Source organism: Microcaecilia unicolor, chromosome 1 (assembly GCF_901765095.1).
Source record: "Microcaecilia unicolor chromosome 1, aMicUni1.1, whole genome shotgun sequence".
Classification (NCBI taxonomy): domain Eukaryota; kingdom Metazoa; phylum Chordata; class Amphibia; order Gymnophiona; family Siphonopidae; genus Microcaecilia; species Microcaecilia unicolor.
Window position 1 is genome coordinate 192,939,710 of NC_044031.1, and position 23,789 is coordinate 192,963,498.

At 48.9% G+C, this 23,789-nt stretch overlaps 1 protein-coding gene across 10 annotated transcripts in view; it reads right to left on the minus strand.

Moving 5' to 3' along the window:
* The window catches only part of UBP1 (upstream binding protein 1), a 330,162-nt gene that overhangs the window by 30,266 nt on the left and 276,107 nt on the right, over positions 1-23,789 (minus strand). For 9 of the 10 annotated variants that reach the window (XR_003942186.1, XM_030203410.1, XM_030203389.1 and 6 more), the window contains one exon: positions 16,927-17,069. Coding sequence is in view for 9 of the 10 variants with exons in the window: in XM_030203410.1 (XP_030059270.1) it covers positions 16,927-17,069 (143 nt within the window). In the remaining variant the exon portion in view is untranslated. Of the gene's footprint in view, positions 1-16,917; positions 17,070-23,789 lie in introns of those variants that run through there. The other variant, XM_030203436.1, reaches the window with a different exon arrangement.

The following is a 23,789-nucleotide window of genomic DNA, read 5'->3' on the forward strand; positions in this document are numbered from 1 at the left end:
TACCCCCCCCCCCCCTTCCCCTCCCCAAGAAACTTCTCTAGGAAAATTTTTCTGAACTGTCAAATATACACTCTCTTCCCCTCCTCCGCTGGCTGTGGCAAGGAGGAACTGACCTGATGCACAAAAGGTCACTAATCACTTCCTCCTCCTGCGTAGACTTAGACCCGACTTGTTTATGCAAACCGCAAGATCGTGGTTCACATAAACAGAAGGAGGAAGTGACCTGCTGTGACCTCTTCTTGCTCCACAAGCTGTGATGGAGCCTAGGGCTCAACAACCGACTCACAAAATTCATAAAAAATTAACTGGCTCTTGCACGCTGCCTCCAGCACACTGGGCCTGCAACACCAACCATTTGTACAAAGTTTGCTTGACAGCCGCCGCCTTCTGTGGTGTGCCACAAGGAGAAACCAGATCTGGAAGAGAACAACGAAACTCTAGAAGATAACCGACTTGCAGAAGGTTTAAGACTCACTGGTCAGAAGTAATGTGGGTCCATCTCTGGTAGAAGAGCTATAGGCGTCCTCCATTTGGAAGTACTGGAGATTGGGCCCTCAAACCTTCACTGGGTAGGAGGCCCCTCAAGCCCCTTTGTGGTCCCCATGACCTCCTCAAAAAGATGGACAGGACTGAGAGCAAGACCAAAACGGACCCTGCTTGGAGCCCGAGGATCGAGAAAACAGAACCAATAGTCGTCCTTAGGAGACTACCCAGAGTGCGGAGCATGCCCACTTGTCTAGCAAGCACTGCACCTTGGACTATGGTGTGCCTTAGAAACTGGAGGTGCCATATAAAAAAGGCGGGAAACTAGGCACTCACCCCCTCTGAGCAAAGTACTATAGATCCAGGCAGGAACCAGATACCGGAGAATCAGCAGGACGCAAACCTTTTTTCTCTCCACTCCCCCACCCCCCCCCCCACCCCAAACTCAGAAGCCCCAGTTCCATTCATGGCTGCCTGAAGGACCCCCCTCTAGTTCCAGGTAGATAGAGAGGAGGCAAACCACAACCCAGCAGTCAGGCAAAGAGGGGCTGAACCAACCAAAGCAGTCCCCTACCGCAGACAGGTAAGGCACTAAAATGAGGCTGTTCAGGCACAGAAAGAAGTCATGCAGGAGCCAAGCCCTGCCAGCACCTTGTCTAAAAGCTCAGACTATGGATCCCAACTAAGCATAAAGTGCTTGTTAATTTTTTTTTATTTTGTTTTTTTAACAAGCATCCAAATCTGATGTTCCAAAAGAAACACTCCATGAAACAAGACTGCTATTTTAGTTAAATATATATTGTGATAAAGTCACATCCAGAATAGTTGGGTTAGGGCAGTGTCAGTTTGAAATACAAGTCCCAGAAGGCATTGCAGGCAAGGAGCCAGGGGGTGAGATGAGGAACCCAGACTGGACTCCTAGCTGCAATCGGAGAAGACATGGGTGTAAGCTGGCAGGATGTGTAGAAAGGCTACCACTAGGGGGGGGGGGGGGGGGGGGGAAAGAGAGATAGGAAACCCTGTGTGCAGGAGCTCATCGTTAGTCTAATGCTTAACTCAGCTGGTATGGGTGTGAGGGAAGCTAGTGGAAGGAGAATGATTGGTTGTGAGAGCAGAAGCCCAGAATTGATTAGGCAGGTGGGAAGGAGTCCCAGGAGAGTTCAGTTCAGGAGAAGAGAAGCAGTTGCAGGCTGAAAATCTTTGGGCAAGAGAGAGGTCCCTAAAGTACTGAAGCAGGCTGAAATCCCTTGGGTGTGAGGAAGTCCCTAAAGTATTGAAACCTCCTGAAAGTAAAGGCTGCTTTGTGATTGAACTGGGATGATGAACTGATTGAACTGATTGTCTTGGGAATTGAACTACTGTTTATTGTGCACTGGATAAAGATCCCAGACTGAAGCTGACTGTGAGCCTGTACTGAATCCTGGTAGGTGCTGGTAGCTTACTGCTTAAAGGGGACTATTTGCCACACACTTTCAGGTGGCTTACATGTGCTTAAGATTAAAGGTGAATGCTGCTGTTGGAACCGTGTATCAGGTCTACTAGAAACCTGCATGGAATAAAAGCCTTAAAATTGAAGTTGCTGGACATTTGTTTTCTTGACTGTACCAGGAGCCTGTGGCTGAAGAAGATTGTCCTATCCTTGGCTGCACCTAGAGGTACCTGGGTACAATATATACGTTTTTTTAAACAGTGGAATTCATAGTACCTACTTACCATCTGCTGAGGAGACTGAAAAATACTGAAGTGTTCAGGTCTGCACAACACCAAGTACAGTCACTTAGCACTCCCCCATCTGCTGGTAGGAGAGCATATACACACTCATAAGAAATGGTCTGGAGAAAAACGCTAAGGAATCGGTTATAAAAATATGTACATATCTCCATAAAACCACAACTTAACTTATCTCTCAACTTCCAACACTTGCTAACATCTTGTCACTTAGTCCTTCCAAAATGGCAGTGCTAACTCCATACATATCCTCAAAATCATCATACGACAATGGTGGACCAACAAGCAGCGTACGTTCCCAATGAAGATGCCCAATCCAGTTCAAAGTTTAACCCCTTCGGGTAAACAGTGTCTAGTGTGAAAATCTACCTCTATTCTTTGTAATTCAAAAGCCGATTCACATCCCCAACCTCAATGTCCAGTTCAACCTTGTCTATCACCCACCAATAAATATTGTTAAATAGGGTGATTTAGTTCAACCAAATACATAGAGGTGCTGAAATAACACAATTATTACTCCTGGATTGATGTCCAGTTTGATTGCTCTTGAAGACCTACCCAAATAAATCAAATCACATGGGCAAATTATTATGTATACTACATTAGAAGTATTACAGGTAGTCATATGTCTAGCTGTAATATTATATGATAGACCAGGTGCCATTCATTGAGATCCCTCTATTGTTGATGTACACAACAATCACATTTAAAATGACTAATCCTGGAAGTACTGATATTCACATAATCTATTCTCCTGTATGTATTTCTCCAGTGTTTTGCCTCTAGTATACGCAATGCTAGGACGCTGTTGAAAACGAGCATGAACAGCCAAGATTTCCCAATATTTAAAAATTAACTTTGTCACTGTTGATACATATGTGGAATATGGTAAAACTGCCACCAGTCTTTATCTGAGGAATGATCCTTATATTGTAAAAGCAGGTCTCTGCAGAAACCTGACTCTCAAATAAGCCTTTTTGAAAAACTGACCTAGAGTAGCCACACTGCTGAAAACGCCAAAACAATTTAAATGCTTGTTCCTAAAAATCACCATCAGTTGAACAAATATGTCTGATACATAAAAACTGATCGATGGGCAAGCTAATCCTTGAGCTAAAATGGATGAAAACTTGAATAATCCAAAATAGAATTCTTTGTAACAGGCTTACAATACACAGAAGTGTGGATGTCATTAAAAACTCTATATACATGAATATCAAGAAAATTAATCTGTACCTTACTATAAGTGATTGTGAACTTTAACAAGACAGAGAATATCCAAGTCAAAAACTGTACAAGTTCTCATTTATGGTGTTAAGGAGGCTCCAATGACTATACTCTTTGTTTGTAATATTGTCCAAGAAACCAAAAATAGTTGTCTTGCACTACAAACTGTGCCAAACGGGTTAAGAATGATATAGAAATCCTTTGTGGTAAATTTCTATCAATCTGAGATCAACTGAAATTAACAGAACATAAGTCCAGGATTGTGATGTCGGCGCCTCTACTTATGAAAAAAAATCACCCTTTTAAAGACATTTATTGGCAGGTGATACGCAAGGCTGAACTGGGTATTGAGGGTGGGGATGCGAATCAGCTTTTAATTACAAAGAATAGAGGACCTTCACATTGGACACAGTTTACCCAAAGGGGTTAAACCTTGAACTGGAATGACAATCTTTATTATGAAAGTACGCTGCTTATTAATCCACCATTGTCGCATGATTTTTTTTGAGGATATGTATAGAGTTAGCACCGCCATTTTGGTAGGATTATGCGACAAGATGAGAGCAAGTATTGAGAGGTGAGAGATTAGTTAGGTTGTTTTATGGAGATATTGTGTACAAATTTTTATGACTTTTTTTCATCATAGGACTTATCGACAAAGCCATAGGTCAACAGTCATAGGTGAAGCATGACGCATGTTGGCAGTGGATCCTGAGATGTTTTATATTCATGAATACTCATACATGTGAATTATGAGAATCTTACATAAACATTAAATTTTGTAAGGTTAGTATGACTGATGAGGAGGCAGGCGAGACATGGACTGCGTATCCATGTGAAAAGTCGCCACTGAGGTCTTTAAAGGACATATTTGGTGCAATTACTTTATGCAAGAATCAAAAAACTGCCCAGCACTCAACACTTGAGGAATACCTTCTTTAAGTGTGGTAGTAAGACGGGTTATGATGTATTACATACTGCACTTTTTATGTAGGCAAAGACTCCAGATACAGACCAAAGGACATGGAAATCAAGCTAAAGCTAAAAAGATGGAACCATCTCCCGGTTCTAACAACTCATGCAGCCATAACAATCTTAAGATGAACATATCCAAACACTGTGCAGCAAGCATGTATGCAGTCTTATTGACAGTGACATATTGCTGAAAACGCATGAGGAAAGACGAGAAAAAGGAACTTCAGAGTCACTATTAATATCAATAAGCAAAGCTTTGGCACAGATTAATCCAAGGAACACTGTGCCCTATGTGATATACCGAAATCAGCTTGGCCAACTATCAGATGAAGTCCAATTGTATTAAGTTGCGGAAAATGTAACAGAAATCTTACTTCATGAATACTCCTTCAAGATGGTAGAAAAGTAGAGCAACAAAACTTCTCACAGCTGATGTTCAAACCAAATATTTATTCAAAATTCTTCTAAAAACATGGAACGTGACCCGACACGATTCGTTTTTCGGCCCAATCGGCCTGCATCAGAGGTCTAGGAAATAATAAACCAATAAGTATTTCCGAAACTAATCATCAATTGGTCAAAAACCAAATCAGCTGATTGCACAATGATCAAAAATGAGAAGATTGTTTGATTAAGCAAGTGTGGTCTGCTTTGCTCGTCCTATCTTGCTGGCAAGGCTTACTGAAGGCAGGGCACTGCACTTGGTGAGGCCGTCTATGGAAAAGGAGGAAGGTTCCTTCTACAATCGTAGTAAAACCTTTAGTACAGAGATGCACTCATTCGTCTAGATGACAGAAGCTATAGTACAGCAGAAGAGGTGCAAAACACAGTAGTGGTCCTTAATGGTACCCATGGTCTCCTTCACTTTAAGGAGTCTCCAGTATAGTGTGTCCATCAGCTTGGTGCCACGTAAGACGCCTGGCAGTAAAGAGCAAGGTCAAAATCCTGAATACATCATAAGTTGTAAATATAAGAGTGGATCCACATATCAGCTTCTAAAACTGTCAACTCCATCAGTACTTCAATGTCAGACTGGACATGAAAGTTTGCACATAACGGAAAATGGCATGCATATTGTCACGGCTGTGGAGTTTGTACACAAAACTCCAACTCAGACTCCATTTTTCCACTGTCCAATCCTGACTCAGAATTACTACACAGGGTAAGAGCCAAAGAGAAATTTGATTAATTACAGAAACAAAGAAATATCCTATGTACAATATTAGGACTATCAAACCACAGAATATATTTGAAGTCTGAACAAAACAAATGCTGTCAAATGAAAAATATACAATATATTGTTCTGTTTTTATTTTGAAGCTGGAGTCAGAGTCTGTATATTTTTACTGACTGACCCCACCCAAGTTGTTTCTGACTGCATAGTACAATATATGCAGGGCGATGGAAGTTGCAAAGTTTATGAACTGCAATGCAAGCACATAACATTGCCTCATGTTCAACTTTCTTGCTAAAACGTTTGAAGGGCCTAGGATCTTTGCCAGGTGTATCTGATAACTCTGCACACTCATTTTCATGACCATCTTGACCACAACAAAAGGAACAAAAGAAATTGACCTTACTGAAACTAGGTACCAGTTCAACCTTATTGCAAATCCATCTTCTGATAGCAGGCTAAACCAAAGGTGGAGTCTACCACAAGTTAAGCTGTTGCTCCTGTAGACGTTCATGGATTGGTACAGCAACAGGCACCTTTAACTTCAAGAGTCCAAAGACATTTGCCTGTGGTTTTGCTTCCTGCTGAAGCAAATAAGTCCCTTCCTTGCCATGCACTAAATGGATCTCAGGTAGCATATATCCTCATAAGGAGAATTCTGAGCTGAAGGAGATAACAGATGAAACAATTCCCACAGAGTACTCCAGGGAAGATTCTGACAAAATGAAATGCTTCAATGCACTTCACATGATATGAAAACTTGGGAAGGATGGTGGCAATGAACAGCCTCCTTGAGGCTCTGAATCTGAAGTAGTCAAAAAAGAGATTGGGTCTTGGGAAGAGCAAGTGTTTCTCTGTGCAGGAATTATGCTAACAGACAGATTTTGTTGCACTGGATTGCTGATACTGAACATTTTGAAAATTACAAAGATCTTATAACCCGCAGTTGCCATTCAGGTTCAAAGCGGCTAACAGTAAGAAAAGCTAGAAAGTAACTAGGAAATAAAATAAAGCGAAAGCTACATACCTGTAGAAGGTATTCTCCGAGGACAGCAGGCTGATTGTTCTCACTGATGGGTGACGTCCACGGCAGCCCCTCCGATCGGAGATCTTCACTAGCAAAAGCGTTTGCTAGCCCTCGCGTGCGCATGCACACTGCGCATGCGTGACTGTCTTCCCGCCCAAACGCGAGCATGCTCGTCAGTCCAGTAAATAGCAAAGACAAAGACAAGGGAAGACAAAACTCCAAAGGGGAGGCGGGTGGGTTGGTGAGAACAATCAGCCTGCTGTCCTCGGAGAATACCTTCTACAGATATGTAGCTTTTGCTTTCTCCGAGGACAAGCAGGCTGCTTGTTCTCACTGATGGGGTATCCCTAGCCCCCCAGGCTCACTCAAAACAATAAACATTGGTCAATTGAGCCTTGCAACGGCGAGGACATAACTGAGATTGACCTAAACATAAGCAACTGAGTTCAGCCTGGAACAAAATAAAAATGGGCCTAGGGGGGTGGAGTTGGATTCTAAACCCCGAACAGATTCTGTAGCACCGACTGCCCGAACCGACTGTCGCGTCAGGTATCCTGCTGAAGGCAGTAATGCAATGTGAATGTGTGGACAGATGACCACGTCGCAGCCTTGCAAATCTCTTCGATAGTGGCTGACTTCAAGTGGGCCACTGACGCTGCCATGGCTCTAACACTATGAGCCGTGACATGACCCTCAAGAGTCAGCCCAGCCTGGGCGTAAGCGAAGGAGATGCAATCGGCTAGCCAATTTGAGATGGTGCGTTTCCCCACAGCCACTCCCCTTCTGTTGGGATCAAAAGAAACAAACATTTGGGCGGACTGTCTGTGGGGCTGCATCCGCTCCAAGTAGAAGGCCAATGCTCGCTTGCAGTCCAATGTGTGCAGCTGACGTTCAGCAGGGCGGGTATGAAAACGGGGAAAGAATGTTGGCAAGACAACTGACTGGTTCAGATGGAACTCAGACACCACCTTCGGCAAGAACTTAGGGTGAGTGCGGAGGACTACTCTGTTATGATGAAATTTAGTATAAGGAGCATGAGCTACCAAGGCTTGCAGCTCACTGACTCTACGAGCTGAAATGACTGCCACCAAGAAAATGACCTTCCAGGTCAAGTACTTCAGATGGCAGGAATCCAGTGGCTCAAAAGGAGGTTTCATCAGCTGGGTGAGAATGACGTTGAGATCCCATGACATTGTAGGAGGTTTGAGGGGGGGCTTTGACAAAAGCAAACCTCTCATGAAGCGAACAACTAAAGGATGTCCTGAGATCGGCTTATCTTCCACATGGTAATGGTATGCACTAATCGCACTAAGATGAACCCTACAGAGTTGGTTTTAAGACCAGACTCAGACAAGTGGAGAAGGTATTCAAGCAGGGCCTGTGTTAGACAGGAGCGAGGATCTAGGGCCTTGCTGTCACACCAGATGGCAAACCTCCGCCATAGAGAGAAGTAACTCTTCTTAGTGGAATCTTTCCTGGAAGCAAGCAAGACTCGGGAGACACCCTCGGAAAGACCCAAGGAGGCAAAATCTACGCTCTCAACATCCAGGCCGTGAGAGCCAGGGACCGGAGGTTGGGATGCAGAAGCGCCCCCTCGTTCTGAGTAATGAGGGTCGGAAAACACTCCAATCTCCACGGTTCTCCGGAGGACAACTCCATAAGAAGAGGGAACCAGATCTGACACGGCCAAAAAGGAGCAATCAGAATCATGGTGCCTCGATTTTGCTTGAGTTTCAACAAAGTCTTCCCCACCAAAGGTATGGGAGGATAAGCATACAGGAGGCCCTCCCCCCAATCCAGGAGAAAGGCATCCGACGCTGAAGTCTGGAACAGAACTGAGGGACTTTGTGGTTGGCTAGAGTAGCAAAGAGATCCACCAAGGGGGTGCCCCACGCTTGGAAGATCTGGCGTACCACTCTGAAATTGAGCGACCACTCGTGAGGTTGCATGATCCTGCTCAACCTGTCGGCCAGACTGTTGTTTACACCTGCCAGATATGTGGCTTGAAGAAACATGCCATACTGGTGAGCCCAAAGCCACATTCTGATGGCCTCCTGACACAGTGGACGAGATCCGGTGCCCCCCTGCTTGTTGATGTAATACATGGCAACCTGATTGTCTGTCTGAATTTGAATAATTTGTTGAGACAGCCGATCCCTGAAAGCCTTTAGAGCGTTCCAGACCGCTCGCAACTGCAGGAGATTGATCTGTAGACCTTGTTCCTGGAGGGACCAACTCCCTTGGGTGTGAAGCCCATCAACATGAGCTCCCCACCCCAGGAGAGACGCATCCTTGGTCAGCACTTTTTGTGGCTGAGGAATTTGGAAGGGGCATCCCAGAGTCAGATTGGACCAAATTGTCCACCAATACAGGGATTGAAGAAAACTCGTGGACAGTCGGACTACATCCTCTAGATCCCCAGCAGCCTGGCACCACTGGGAAACTAGGGTCCATTGAGCTGATCTCATGTGAAGGCGAGCCATGGGAGTCACATGCACTGTGTAGGCCATATGGCCGAGCAATCTCAACATCTGCCGAGCTGTGATCTGCTGAGATGCCCGCACCCAGGAAACGAGAGACAGAAGATTGTCGGCCCTTGCTTCCGGAAGGTAGGCACGAGCCGTCTGCGAGTTCAGCAGAGCTCCTATGAATTAGAGTTTCTGTACTGGAAGAAGGTGGGACTTTGAATAATTCATCACAAACCCTAGCAGCTCCAGGAGTCGAATAGTCATCTGCATGGACTGTAGACCTCCTGCCTCGGAGGTGTTCTTCACCAGCCAATCGTCGAGATAAGGGAACACGTGCACTCCCAGCATGCGTAGAGACGCTGCTACGACAGCCAGGCATTTTGTGAATACCCTGGGTGTGGAGGCAAGACCAAAGGGTAGCACACAGTACTGAAAGTGCCGTGTTCCCAGACGGAATTGAAGATACTGTCTGTGAGCTGGCAGTATCGGGATGCGAGTGTAAGCATTCTTTAAGTCCAGAGAGCATAGCCAATCGTTTGCCTGAATCATGGGAAGAAGGGTGCCCAGGGAAAGAATCCTGAACTTTTCTCGGACCAGATATTTGTTCAGGGCCCTTAGGTCTAGGATGGGACGCATCCCCCCCTGTTTTCTTTTCCACAAGGAAGTACCTGGAATAGAATCCCAGCCCATCTTGCCACTCTCTCCTCTGCTCTAGACACCCTTGCACCGTCCATCTCCTGTCCCACAAGGCGTACCAATCCCCAGCCCTGGCTGACCCCTTGCACCCGATACCTTTGCTCCTGTGCCTGTTCGGCTGAACGCCTCTGGAGGAAATCTCGCACCCATACTGATTTCATTCACTACAAATTCATGCTATCCTCCTTCCAGTCCTCCCTATTCCTCGCCAAACAGGACTATTACACCCAATTGACTAATTCCCTCAGCTCTAACCCTTGTCGTCTCTTCGCCACCCTCAACTCCCTCCTCAAAGTGCCCTCCGCTCCCACCCCCCCTCACTCTCTCCCCAATCTCTGGCCGACTACTTCCGTGACAAGGTCCAGAAGATCAACCTCGAAGTCACCACCAAACCTTCTCCTCCTCTTCATCCTTTAACCCACTCTCTCAACCAACCAACCCAGGCCTCCTTCTCCTCTTTTCCTCATATCACCGAAGATAAAACCGCCCATCTCCTCTCCTCCTCGAAATCCACCACCTGTTCCTCAGACCCCATCCCCACCAACTTACTTAACTCCATCTCTCCTACTATCACCCCCCCCCCCCCCCCATCTGTCATATCCTCAACCTCTCTCTCTCCACTGCAACTGTCCCGGACACCTTCAAGCATGCTGTGGTCACACCACTCCTCAAAAAACCTTCACTTGACCCTACCTGTCCCTCCAACTACCGCCCCATTTCCCTCCTACTCTTCCTCTCCAAGATACTTGAACACGCCGTTCACAGCCGCTGCCTTGATTTTCTCTCCTCTCATGCCATCCTCGATCCGCTTCAATCTGGCTTTCGCCCCCTACACTCGACAGAAACGGCACTATCTAAGGTCTGCAATGACCTGTTTCTCACCAAATCCAAAGGTCACTACTCCATCCTCATCCTCCTCGACCTATCCGCCGCTTTTGACAATGTCAATCACAACCTACTTCTTGACACACTGTCCTCCGTTGGGTTCCAGGGCTCTGTCCTCTCATGTTTCTCCTCTTATCTCTCCCATCGTACCTTCAGAGTACACTCTCATGGTTCATCCTCCACCCCTATCCCGCTCTCTGTTGGAGTTCCTCAGGGATCTGTCCTTGGACCCCTTCTTTTTTCAATCTACACCTCTTCCCTGGGCTCCCTGATCTCATCTCATGGTTTCCACTATCATCTTTATGCTGACGATACCCAGCTTTATCTCTCCACACCAGACATCACTGCAGAAACCCAGGCCAAAGTATCGGCCTGCTTATCCGACATCGCTGCCTGGATGTCCAACCGCCACCTGAAACTGAACATGGCCAAGATCGAACTTATTGTCTTCCCACCCGAGCCCACTTCTCCTCTCCCTTCACTCTCTATTTCAGTTAATAACACCCTCATCATCCCCGTCTCATCTGCCCGCAACCTCGGTGTCATCTTCGACTCCTCCCTCTCCTTCTCTGCACATATCCAGCAGATAGCCAAGACCTGTGGCTTCTTCCTCTATAACATTAGCAAAATTCGCCCCTTCCTCTCTGAGCACACCACCCAAACTCTCATCCACTCTCTCATTACCTCTCGCCTTGACTACTGCAACCTACTCCTCACCGGCCTCCCACTTAGCCATCTATCCCCCCCTTCAGTCCGTTCAGAACTCTGCTGCACGTCTTATCTTCCGCCTAAACCGATATACTCATATCACCCCTCTCCTCAAGTCACTTCACTGGCTTCCGATCAGATACCGCATACAGTTCAAGCTTCTCCTACTAACCTACAAATGCACTTGATCTGCAGCCCCTCCTTACCTCTCTACCCTCATCTCCCCTTACGACCCTACCCGTAACCTCCGCTCTCAAGACAAATCCCTCCTTTCATTACCCTTCTCCACCACAGCCAACTCCAGGCTCCGCCCTTTCTGCCTCGCCTCACCCCATGCTTGGAACAAACTCCCTGAGCCCATACGCCAGGCCCCCTCCCTACCCATCTTCAAATCATTGCTCAAAGCCCACCTCTTCAATGTCGCCTATGGCACCTAACCACTACACCTCTACTCAGGAAATCTAGACTACCCCAACTTGACATTTCGTCCTTTAGATTGTAAGCTCCTTTGAGCAGGGACCGTCCTTCTTTGTTAATTTGTACAGCGCTGCATAACCCTAGTAGCGCTCTAGAAATGTTAAGTAGTAGTAGTAGTAGTGGTGGCACGGGCTCGACCGCATTGGCGCTGAGAAGGGCAGAGAGTTCCTCTGCAAGTACCTGCTTGTGTTGGAAGCTGAAGGACTGAGCTCCCAGCGGGCAATTTGGAGGCTTTGTGACCAAATTGAGGGAGTATCCTAGCCGGACTATTTGAAGAACCCACTGGTCGGAGGTTATGAGAGGCCACCTTTGGTGAAAAAATTTTAACCTCCCCCCGACCAGTAGATCGTCCAGCGCCGGCACTTTGATTTCGGCTATGCTCTGCTGGAGCCAGTCAAAAGCCGTCCCTTGCTTTTGCTGGGGAGCTGCAGGGGCCTGTTGAGGAGCATGCTGTTGACGGGAACGAGTGCGCTGGGGTTTAGCCTGGGCAGCAGGCTGGCGAGAGGGAGGACTGTACCTACGCTTACTCAAATAGGGAATAGTCCTCCTTCCCCCATAAAAACATCTACCAGTTGAGGTAGATGCTGAAGGCGTCCAGCGGGAGAATTTGTCGAAAGCGGTGTCCCGCTGGTGGAGTTGCTCTACCACCTGTTCGACCTTTTCACCAAAAATATTATCCCCCCGGCAAGGAGAATCCGCAATCCGCTCCTGGACTCTATTCTCCAGGTCGGAGGCACGCAGCCATGAGGGTCTGCGCATCACCACACCTTGAGCAGCGGCCCTGGACGCGACATCAAAAGTATCGTAAATACCCCTGGCCAGGAATTTATGACACGCCTTCAGCTGCCTAACCACCTGCTGAAAGGGCTTGGCTTGCTCAGAAGGGAGCTTGTCCACCAAGTCCGCCAACTGCCGCACATTGTTCCGCATATGAATGCTCGTATAGAGCTGGTACGATTGAATTTTGGAGATGAGCACTGAAGAATGGTAGGCCTTCCTCCCAAAAGAATCCAAGGTTTTAGGGTCTCTGCCCGGGGGCACCAAAGCATACTCTCTAGAACTTTTGACCTTCTTAAGGGCCAGATCCACCACTCCACAGTTGTGAGGCAACTGAGTCCGCATCAACTCTGGGTCCCCATGGATCCAATACTGGGACTCGATCTTCTTGGGAATGTGGGGATTAGTTAGCAGCTTCGTCCAGTTCACCAGCAATGTCTTTTTGAGGACATGATGCATGGGTACTGTGGACGATTCCTTAGGTGGCAAAGGATAGTCCAAAAGCTCAAACATTTCAGCCCTTGGCTCATCCTCCGTAACCACAGGGAAGGGAATGGCCGTAGACATTTCCCGGACAAAGGCCGCGAAAGATAGACTCTCGGGAGGAGAAAGCTGTCTTTCAGGAGAGGGAGTGGGATCAGAAGGAAGACCGCCAGACTCCTCGTCAGAGACATATCTAGTGTCTTCCTCTGCTTCCCACGAGGCCTTACCATTGGTATCGGACACCAGTTCATGAACTTCTGTCCGAAGCCGTGCCCGCCTCGACTCCGTGGAAACATGGCCACAGTGGGAATGTCAACAGGAAGACTCCCGTGCCGGCGGCGATGAAGCTCCCTCCATCGATGTCGTCGGGGAGTCAGCCTGGGAGGTAGCCGAGGCAGGTACCACAAGAGGTACCGGTACTGGGGACCTCACCACGGGCAAGGGGCCAGCCGTCGCCTCACTCGACGGTACCAGCGGCGCAAGCACCCCCGGTACCAAAGGAGAAGGGCGCAACAGCTCCTCCAGGATCCCTGGAAGTATGGCCCGGAGGCTCTCGTTCAGAGCGGCTGCCCAGGAAGGCAAGGAGTCCGGCACCGGCGACAAGCTCAGAATCTGTCCGGGGCATGGAGGCGGCACTGGGCTGTCCATAGTAGAGCACATCGACACCTCCTGAATGGAGGGTGAGCGGTCCTCCCGGCGTCGATGCTTAGTGGGTGCCGGTGCCACCGGCGACCCAGAGCTCTCGGTACCACGTCTGCAAGGTGACAGGTGCCAATGCTTCTTTGTCTTCACACGAAGCAGGTCATCGGAACCTCCCGGTACCGAAGAGGACGCCTGCCTCGGGGGGCCTGTACCGCAGGAGCCCTCGAGGCAGGCGGAGACCTACTCGAGAGCTCACTGCCACCAGCAGGGGAATGGACAGCCCTCACCTGTGCTCTTGAAGAAGAGGCACCCTCCGACGACATCAGTACCAACGATGATCCCGGTACCACAGACGTTGAAGCACCAGTCGATGACCTCGGTACCGCAGACGCCGATGCACCAGTCGATGACCTCGATACTGTAGACGTCGATACACCGGGCGAGGCCCCAAACAAAATGTTCCACTGGGCCAATCTCGCTACCTGAGTTCTCTTCTTCAACAGAAGACAGAGTGCGCAGGCCTGAGGACAATGCCCAGCCCCCAGACACTGAAGGCACGAAACATGCCTATCAGAGAGCTAGATAGCCCGGCTGCACTGGGTGCACTTTTTGAAGCTGCTGGGAGACTTCTATGACATGGGCGGAAAAATCACGCCGGCGAAGTCAAAATTCGCGATGATGACAAAGGGCACCAAAAAGTAGGGAAAAAACCCGTATGGGCGGCCAGAAGGGCCGCTCTCGAAAGCGAAAGGAAACTTAACGGGAAAAACTCAAAAATAAGGCTTTTTTTTTTTTTTTAAATACACAAATGGAGAAAAATTCGCAAAGACTTCCGAAGGGAAGAACACGGCAAAAGGTGCGAGAGTCTCCTCAGGGCACAGACCGACCAAAAAACAGCCAACCTGAGCCGGGGAAAAAAAGAGGACTGACGAGCAGTCTCGCATTTGGGCAGGAAGACGGTCGTGCATGCACACGCGAGGGCTAGCAAATGCTTTTGCTAGTGAAGATCTCCGATTGGAGGGGCTGCCGTGGACATCATCCATCAGTGAGAACAAGCAGCCTGTTGTCCTCGGAGAAAAATAAAATATAAAATCAACGCAATGGCAATTAAAACACACCACCTAGGACATCAAATACCAACACATCATTGCAAGCATAATACATATTTTCTAAACAAAAGAGTTTTCAATGATTTCCTAAAACAGAGAATCTATAATTCCCCTAATAAAAGAAGAGCATTCCAGATTAGTGCTGTCTGATAAAGTAGTGAACGGCTCAGAAACGTATGGGATTTTACAATTCTCAGTGACAGAAATCTCAACGGTAGGTTCTTTCATATTCCTTAAAGATAAACCTAACAGTTGAAAATGACCTGCCATATATGTAGTAGTTCTCCATATAAACAGAAACAAAAAACTTCAAAGTGTAACCTGGCTTTGACAGGAAGACAATGCAATTTTATCAGTAAGGGAGTTATCAAATTACATGCGAATAAATCTGGCTGCTGAATTTTTCAGGAATATAAATATGTTCTTAATAATCCTATCTACTTGATTTCTAGCAATACCCTTTAAAAATATCTTTGTAGAATGGATTAGGTCATTTTGAAAGAGATAGCAAAGCAGAAAAGGATTCGTCTGTTACTATCACTAGGACTGGATCTGAGGACAGAGGTTGAACAGCTGACCACTGTGAAGGCAAGGACTGAAGAACTAGAAAACCAGAGAAGTTATGATTCGATGGTGCAAATACAGCATAGAACAAGTTTAGTTCTCAATCGGCCTGCTGTAGATAGTAAGTGTTGCGCAGAATGCACTGAAAGGGTTCAAAAAGTAGTGGCCAGTGTCTTGTGACTAATGTTTATGACAGAAGGACTTGCATAGGTCTGCATTTGGGGGATACCCCTTGGTGACACTATGGGGCTCATTTTCAAAGCACTTAGCCTTCCAAAGTTCCATAGAAACCTATGGAACTTTTGAAGGCTAAGTGCTTTGAAAATATGCCTCTATGTCACCACTTTTCATGCGTTTTTGAAGGGGGTGAGGATATCGCTTTCTCCTAAGGCCTTGAGCCTGGAGCCATGCACCTGTCTGACAGATACTTGGTGCTGATCACTGTGCAGGTAGGTAGACAGAGCCTCCACTGAAGAGGATCTGTTCAAATGTGCAGAGTCAGCTGAGCTCTGAACAGATGCCTCTATTTTATTTCACAGTGATTTCAAAGCCTGTTTTAGGCAGTCCTTTTTGGCTTGCAGAGATGATCATAGTGCTTATGTTCAGCTTGGGTATGGTTAGAGCTCAAGCAGACTAAACACTTGGAATTCTAAAAGGTTCCAGCCACACTAGGAGCAGGGACAAAACCTTGACTTCAGCTAAAAGAAAAATATTTTAAAACCTTTTTTTTAAATTATTTGTTTAAATATAAAGAAAGGTGGCAAGACGCAGGGGAGAACTTTGTTTTCACATCCATGACTAGAGAAGAAAAAATACAACTCGGGTCCAGAAAAGACATTTGCATGCAGAAAAGGCTGCACACACACAAAAATGTATACTTAAATTATGAGCTCAAGTCCCAGCAATGTGTGATGTCACCTACATCTGTGACTGATTCAGTCCTGTGCTTGTTGACTAAAAATATGTTTCTTTACACATCACTTAGCTGTGCAATTTGTTGCCAGAAAACAAGGCAGAGGTGACCAACCTAACATTTTTGTAAGAGAGGTTTGGACAAGCTCTTGGGGGGGTGGGGGGGAATCCCCAGGTAGGCTTGGGAATGACATACCTTGGAATGAGGTTATGAGAAATATATCTGCTGTGTATTCCTGATCCAGACTGTCCACTGCCAAACAGGATGCTGGGCTTGATGGGCCTTGCCCTGAATCAGCATGACTTATTTTAACTCCTTATCTTATCTGATATCAATACGTGAATTTTTTGTTCTTGGCACACAGGCTATTTACAGCTGCTATAATTTTTTTTGTAAGACATTTATAGATTATACTTTTGAAAACCATGACTGGCAGTGTCTGCAGACCTGCTGTGATGGGTATGGAACACTAAAAAAAAAAAAAAAGGCACCATTTGCTCAAAGGTGAGTACTGCTTCTATCACGCCACTCCCCCATTTAGAGGGGCTCTCTCTACCTTTAATAATCTGAAATAGGAAAAACTATATTACCTGATCACTAACAACGATATGAATGCCAGCAGGACCCTGTTTGTAAACCTGGTTAATCTGATGCAGAGGAATATTAAACGCCAACGCAATCTTTTGTGTCACCTCTGATGCAGTCATCTCTTCCAGGTAAATTGCATGATAAACTAGGAAACAGGGAGAGAGCACATTTACCTTTCCACATCACTACTGCATTTAAAAACTTGTTCTCATGTAACAGGTGAACACTCGTTAAAGCAGGGGTAGGCAACTCCGGTCCTCGAGAGCCGCAGGCAGGTCAGGTTTTCAGGATATCCACAATGAATATGCAGGAGATAGATTTGCAAGCACTGCCTCCATGGTATGCAAATCTATCTCCTGCATATTCATTGTGGATATCCTGAAAACCTGACCTGCCTGCAGCTCTCGAGGACCGGAGTTGCCTACCCCTGCGTTAAAGGATAAAGTTATCAGTTTAAAATTCCCAGAGCAAAATAGCATGTCTGTGTATGACAGACAAGGTAAAATTATGTATCATACCTGATAATTTTCTTTCCATTAATCATAGCTGATCAATCCATAGACTGGTGGTTGTGTCCATCTACCAGCAGGTGGAGATAGAGAGCAATCCTTTTGCCTCCCTATATGTGGTCATGTGCTGCCGGAAACTCCTCAGTATGTCGATATCCAAGCTCCATTCGCAGGACTCAGCACTTAGAGAATTACACCCACAAAGGGACACTCTGCCCAGCTCACCACCGCCGAAACGGGGGAGGGGAATTAACCCAGCTCATCCCCACAAGTGGGGGAGGGGAATCCGTCCAGCTCATCCCCGCGGAGCGGGGGAGGGACACCACACCTGCCGATGCGGGGGGATCTGGCTTATCCTGCAACCGCAACCGCGGGAGGAGCTGACTGACCCTAACACCGCCGAAGCGGGAGGGGTACAAAGCTGCCCTACTGCCGCACGAAGCGGGAGGGAGCGCCGGCAGAATTTAAGTCTCAATCTAGCCCCGTAAAACGGAGGGGAGAGGAATGCAGCAGCTCACTGTAACACAAATTCGTCTCAACTCTTGCAGAATCCATTGAAAAAACTCGAACACGAAGTCCTCCTGAACAGGAACTGAAGACTAAACTTGAACCTGAAATGCAACCAGAATATAACCAATACAGATATCTGGGAGGGACTATGGATTGATCAGCTATGATTAATGGAAAGAAAATTATCAGGTATGATACATAATTTTACCTTCCATATCATCATGCTGATCAATCCATAGACTGGTGGGATGTACCGAAGCAGTACTCAACCAGGGTGGGACATTGAAATCCCTGACCGCAACACTGAAGCTCCAAACCGGGCCTCCGCCCGAGCAGCCACAGTCAAGCGGTAATGCCTGGAGAAGGTATGGGCCGATGCCCAAGTTGCCGCCTTGCAAATCTCTTCCAAGGAGACGGACCCGGCCTCTGCCATCGAGGCCGCCTGAGCTCTAGTGGAGTGAGCCTTCAGCTGGATAGGCGGCACCTTCCCCGCGGCCACATAAGCCGCTGCAATGGCTTCCTTTACCCATCTTGCCACTGTAGGCTTAGCAGCCTGCAGACCCTTACGAGGACCTGCAAACAGGACAAACAGATGATCCGATTTCCGGAAATCATTGGTCACTTCCAAGTATCTGATGATGACACGTCTCACATCCAGATATTTGAGAGCAGAGTATTCCTCTGGGTAGTCCTCCCTACGAAAGGAAGGGAGACAGAGCTGCTGATTCACATGGAAGCGAGAAACAATCTTGGGCAGGAAGGAAGGCACTGTGCGAATAGTCACTCCTGCCTCAGTGAACTGCAGAAAAGGCTCTCTACATGAGAGCGCCTGGAGCTCGGAAACTCTTCTGGCTGAAGTGATAGCCACCAAAAAGACTGCTTTCAACGTCAGGTCTTTCAGAGATGCCCTCGACAAGGGTTCAAAAGGCGGCTTCTGCAAGGCTCTTAGCACCAGGTTGAGATTCCACGCAGGCACCACTGAGTGCAGAGGAGGGCGCAGGTGATTAACTCCCTTGAGAAAGCGCACCACATCTGGCTGCGAAGCCAGGGAAGCACCCTTCAGGCGGCCCCTGAAGCAAGCCAGAGCCGCTACCTGGACTTTAAGGGAACTGAGCGACAGGCCTTTCTCCAGACCTTCTTGCAGGAACGCCAACACTGAAGAAATTGGAGCAGTGAAGGGAGAAAGTGATCCTGCTTCACACCACGCTGCAAAGATACACCAAACCCTGGCGTAAGCAGTAGAAGTAGAGCGCTTCCTCGCTCTCAGCATAGTGGCGATGACCTTGTCTGAGAAGCCCTTCTTTCTCAGACGCTGCCGCTCAATAGCCAGGCCGTAAGACCAAAGGGGGAGGGATCCTCCATCACCACGGGACCCTGATGTAACAGGCCCTGCTCCACTGGCAGCCGCAGAGGATCGTCGACTGAGAGCCTGATCAAGTCCGCATACCAGGGACGTCTGGGCCAGTCCGGACCCACCAGGATTATCCGGCCCGGATGCTTTGCCACCCGGTCTAGCACCCTGCCCAACATGGGCCAGGGCGGGAACACAGAGAAGCTCTTGTGTCGGCCACTGTTGGAGAAGAGCATCTACTCCCAGGGATCGAGGGTCCCGTCCTCTGCTGAAAAAGCGCGGCACTTGGCAATTGGCCGATGACGCCATCAGATCTAGGCTCGGCTGGCCCCAGCGCTTCTTGATGTCCAAGAACGCCTGAGCAGATAGCTGCCACTCTCCGGGCTCCAAGGTATGGCGACTGAGAAAGTCCGCCTTGACATTCATGACTCCGGCAATGTGGGCCGCTGACAGCTGTTCCAGGTTCGCTTCCGCCCACTGGCATAGATTCATGGCCTCCTTGGCTAGAGGGGCGCTCTTGGTACCTCCCTGGCGGTTGACATAGGCCACAGCCGTGGCATTGTCCGACAGGACCCGTACTGGCTTCAACGCCAGTACCGGGATGAACTCCAAAAGCGCCAACCGAATGGCTCTGAGTTCCAGGAGGTTGATAGACCACTTTGCCTCTGCAGGAGATCAGAGCCCCTGCGCTGTCCTTCCCAAGCAGTGGGCTCCCCAGCCCGACAAAGAGGCGTCCGTCTTGACGACAATCCACTCCGGGGTCACCAGAGGCATTCCTGCAGACAACTTGTCTGTCTGCATCCACCAGCTCAGCGCCTTGCGCACTGCTGGGTCCAAGGGAAGGCGCACAGCATAATCCTCCGACATCGGAGTCCAGCGCTGCAGCAGAGAGTGTTGTAGTGGTCTCATATGAGCCCTGGCCCAGGGCACAACTTCCATCGTGGCCGTCATAGAGCCCAACAGCTGCACATAGTCCCAAGCCCGAAGAGGAGAGGCTACTAGGAACTGGTCCACCTGAGCCTGAAGTTTGACAATCCGATTGTCTGGCAGGAACACTCTGCCCACTTGGGTGTCGAATCGAACTCCCAGATACTCCAGGGACTGAGTCGGGCGCAGCTGGCTCTTCTCCCAGTTGATGATCCACCCCAGGGAGCTCAAAAGAGCAACTACCCGGTCCACAGCTTTGCCGAACTCTGCATAAGAGGGGGCTCGGATCAACCAGTCGTCCAGATAAGGATGGACTTGTACTCCTTCCTTTCGCAGGAAGGCCGCGATGACCACCATTACTTTGGAGAAGGTCCGCGGAGCAGTAGCCAACCCGAAAGGGAGGGCTCTGAACTGGAAGTGTCGTCCCAGGACTGCAAAACGCAGAAAGCGTTGATGAGGAGGCCAGATGGGAATATGCAGGTACGCTTCCTTGATGTCCAAGGAAGCCAAGAACTCTCCTGCCTTCACTGCCGCTATAACAGAGCGGAGAGTCTCCATGCGAAAGTGCCGCACTTTCAAGACCCATTGACCCTTTGAGGTCGAGGATAGGCCGGACAGAACCTCCTTTCTTGGTACCACAAAGTAAATGGAGTAACGTCCCTTGCCATCTGATTTTCTGGCACCGGAACGACCGCACCAGGCGTATCAGGTTGTCCAAGGTCTGCTGCACTGCCACAGCTTTGACCGGAGACTTGCAGGGAGAGAGTACAAACCCGTCTCTTAAGGGTCGGCAGAACGCTAACTTGTAGCCGTCTCTGATGACTTCCAGCACCCAAGCGTCTGAAGTTAACTCTGGCCACTCGCCCAGAAACGAGGACAGGCGTCCTCCAAGTCTGCACTGGGCCATGGACCAGGATCCCGTCATTGGGTTACGAGACCTGGGGAGGACCGTAGGGCGTACCTCCGGACGGCGGTCCTCTGCGAAAGGAATGCTGCTTGGGGGAGAAGTTCCTTTGAAGGAAGAGGGGGCAGAGGAGCCCGACTTGCCCGGGCGGATACCGACGGGCTTCCTGAAACCGTCCTCTGGAGATACCGGGGCGAGCACTTGCCCGAGCCCTGACCTCTGGTAACCTCTTGCCCTTAGACGTGCCGAGATCGGTCACGATTTTGTCCAGCTCGACCCCAAAGAGCAGCTTGCCTTTAAAAGGCAACTTAGCCAGGCGGGACTTAGAGGCGTGGTCCGCAGACCAATGTTTCAGCCAAAGCCAGCGCCGCACAGAGACTGTCTGAGCCATGCCTTTAGCCGAGGCTCTCAAGACATCATACAGTAAGTCTGCCAAATAAGCCAAGCCCGATTCCAGGGCCGGCCAGTCAGCCCTCAAGGAAGGATCCGAGGGGGAAGCCCGCTGCACCAACGTCAGGCACGCCCTGGCCACATAGGAGCCGCAAACTGAGGCCTGCAAACTTAAGGCAGCCGCCTCGAAGGACGACCTTAAAGCCGCTTCCAATCTTCTGTCTTGGGCGTCCTTTAGTGCCGTGCCACCTTCCACCGGCAATGCCGTTTTCTTAGTCACCGCAGTGATTAAAGAATCCACGGTAGGCCAAACAAAGGCCTCACGCTCACTTTCAGGCAAAGGATAGAGGCGGGACATAGCCCTAGCCACTTTAAGGCTCGCTTCCGGGACATCCCATTGAGCCGAAATTAAGGTGTGCATGGCATCATGCACGTGGAAGGTTTCTAGGCAGGCGCTTCGTCCCCAGCATAATGGCGGAGCCAACAGGGGCTGAGGGAGAGACGTCCTCCGAGAGGAAATCTTCAAAATGCTCATGGCCTGCATTAACAGGTTGGGCAAATCCTCTGAGCGAAAGATCCGTGCTGCAGAGGGGTCATCCGCTCCATCCGAGCGGAATCCGTCTCCTCCAAGGAATCCCAAAGGACCGTTGGGAGAACTCAGATACGCTGGCCCTCATCTACATCAGAGGAAACAGCGTCCTCTAAGGCCTGGGCATCCACCCGAGGGCGTTTACTTCCGGGGGCCTCAACCCCTTTATCTGACAAGGGAGAAGGGGCAGCGTTCTGCATAAGGAAGCCTGATGCAGCAGCAAAATAAACTCGGGGGGAGAAACCCCCCAACTGTGCAATTCAGCAGCCTGGGCCACATCCCTAGACGCACCCTCAACCGGCGCTCGCAAGAGCGGGGGATAACCATGCTGCGCATCCAAGATGGCGTCCGGCGCGACACTCCGCGAAGGAGCCCTCGCGGGAAGAACGGCGCTTACTTTAGCCGCTTTTTTGCCGTCGCCCAAATCAAGGGCGGCCATGTAATGAACGTCTCCCAGCTCAAGGGCGGCCCAAGAAGAAGCCGTCCGAGCAGAGTGGCCGGCAAGATGGCGGAGGGCGAGCAGCGGGGGATGGGCGTTTATGGCTGGAAAAACCGCCGCCCGTAGGAAGACCCTGGACAACTGACCGGCCTTCGAACTGACACCCAACAAGGGCGAATCAGACTTAAAACCCCCGCATCCCCGCTAGAAGCGCACGACGCGGTCCGGGGAGCGATTCTTCGCGCCCATCGCCCTCCGCGCCATAGGCCACGTGGAGATCAATCGGGGAACCCCCTGCCCGCTATAAAAAGGTAAAAATTACCTGCTTCTCGCTCCGAGCTGTAACGACCTGGTGTCCCAGTGAGTAGCTGCAATAAACGTTAATAAACGTCGAAATAAAACGCCCTTAAGGACGTTCAAAATTTTTTTTATTTTTTTTTTAACGGAGCCAGCGGGAGGGGGAGAAAAGGGAGGGACCTGGCGCCACCAGGTTTGCACTTGCTCAAGAAGAGCCCTCAACCCCAGGCACTCAACAAAACCTAAAAATTAGGCTTGGAGGCCTAGCCAGAGCTGCTGCTGTGTGTGACCACCACCTGCTGAGATAGAGAACATACTGGGGAGTTTCCGGCAGCACATGACCACATATAGGGAGGCAAAAGGATTGCTCTCTATCTCCACCTGCTGGTAGATGGACACAACCACCAGTCTATGGCTTGATCAGCATGATGATATGGAAATTTTGTTTTAAACCAGTGGGGCTCTTGTAGTGCTTGCACCCTAGGCAGAAAGCAAGATGGTTTGGTTAGACATTTTCTCCTGGATTCTATAAAGGCCAACCAAATTTAGCCATGAGGGGCAGAATCACATGCAAATTATTGAGCCATTATTGGCACTAATTTGGATTTATGCATGCATCTATCTAAGCACTATAATGCTGTCCATCTGAAGTGTCTCACATGCAACCCATGGGCGGGTCAAGAGCATTCCCAAAATCTAGGCGCTATGTTGTAAATCCTGACATGCAACCAGAAATTCTACACCAGGTTTTAGCAGGCATAAATCCCCATGCCCAAAGTTGGACGCAGAAATTGGCACCAAACGCTATTCTAAATGGGCACTTGGCACAGAGCACCCTTTATAAAATATGAGTTTAGCACGATTTTTCCAGCATCTAAATTTTGGCGCCATTTACTAAATCTGGCTCTTTAAGAGGTTATGTACTAAGGGGTAAATTCTTACAGGTCAG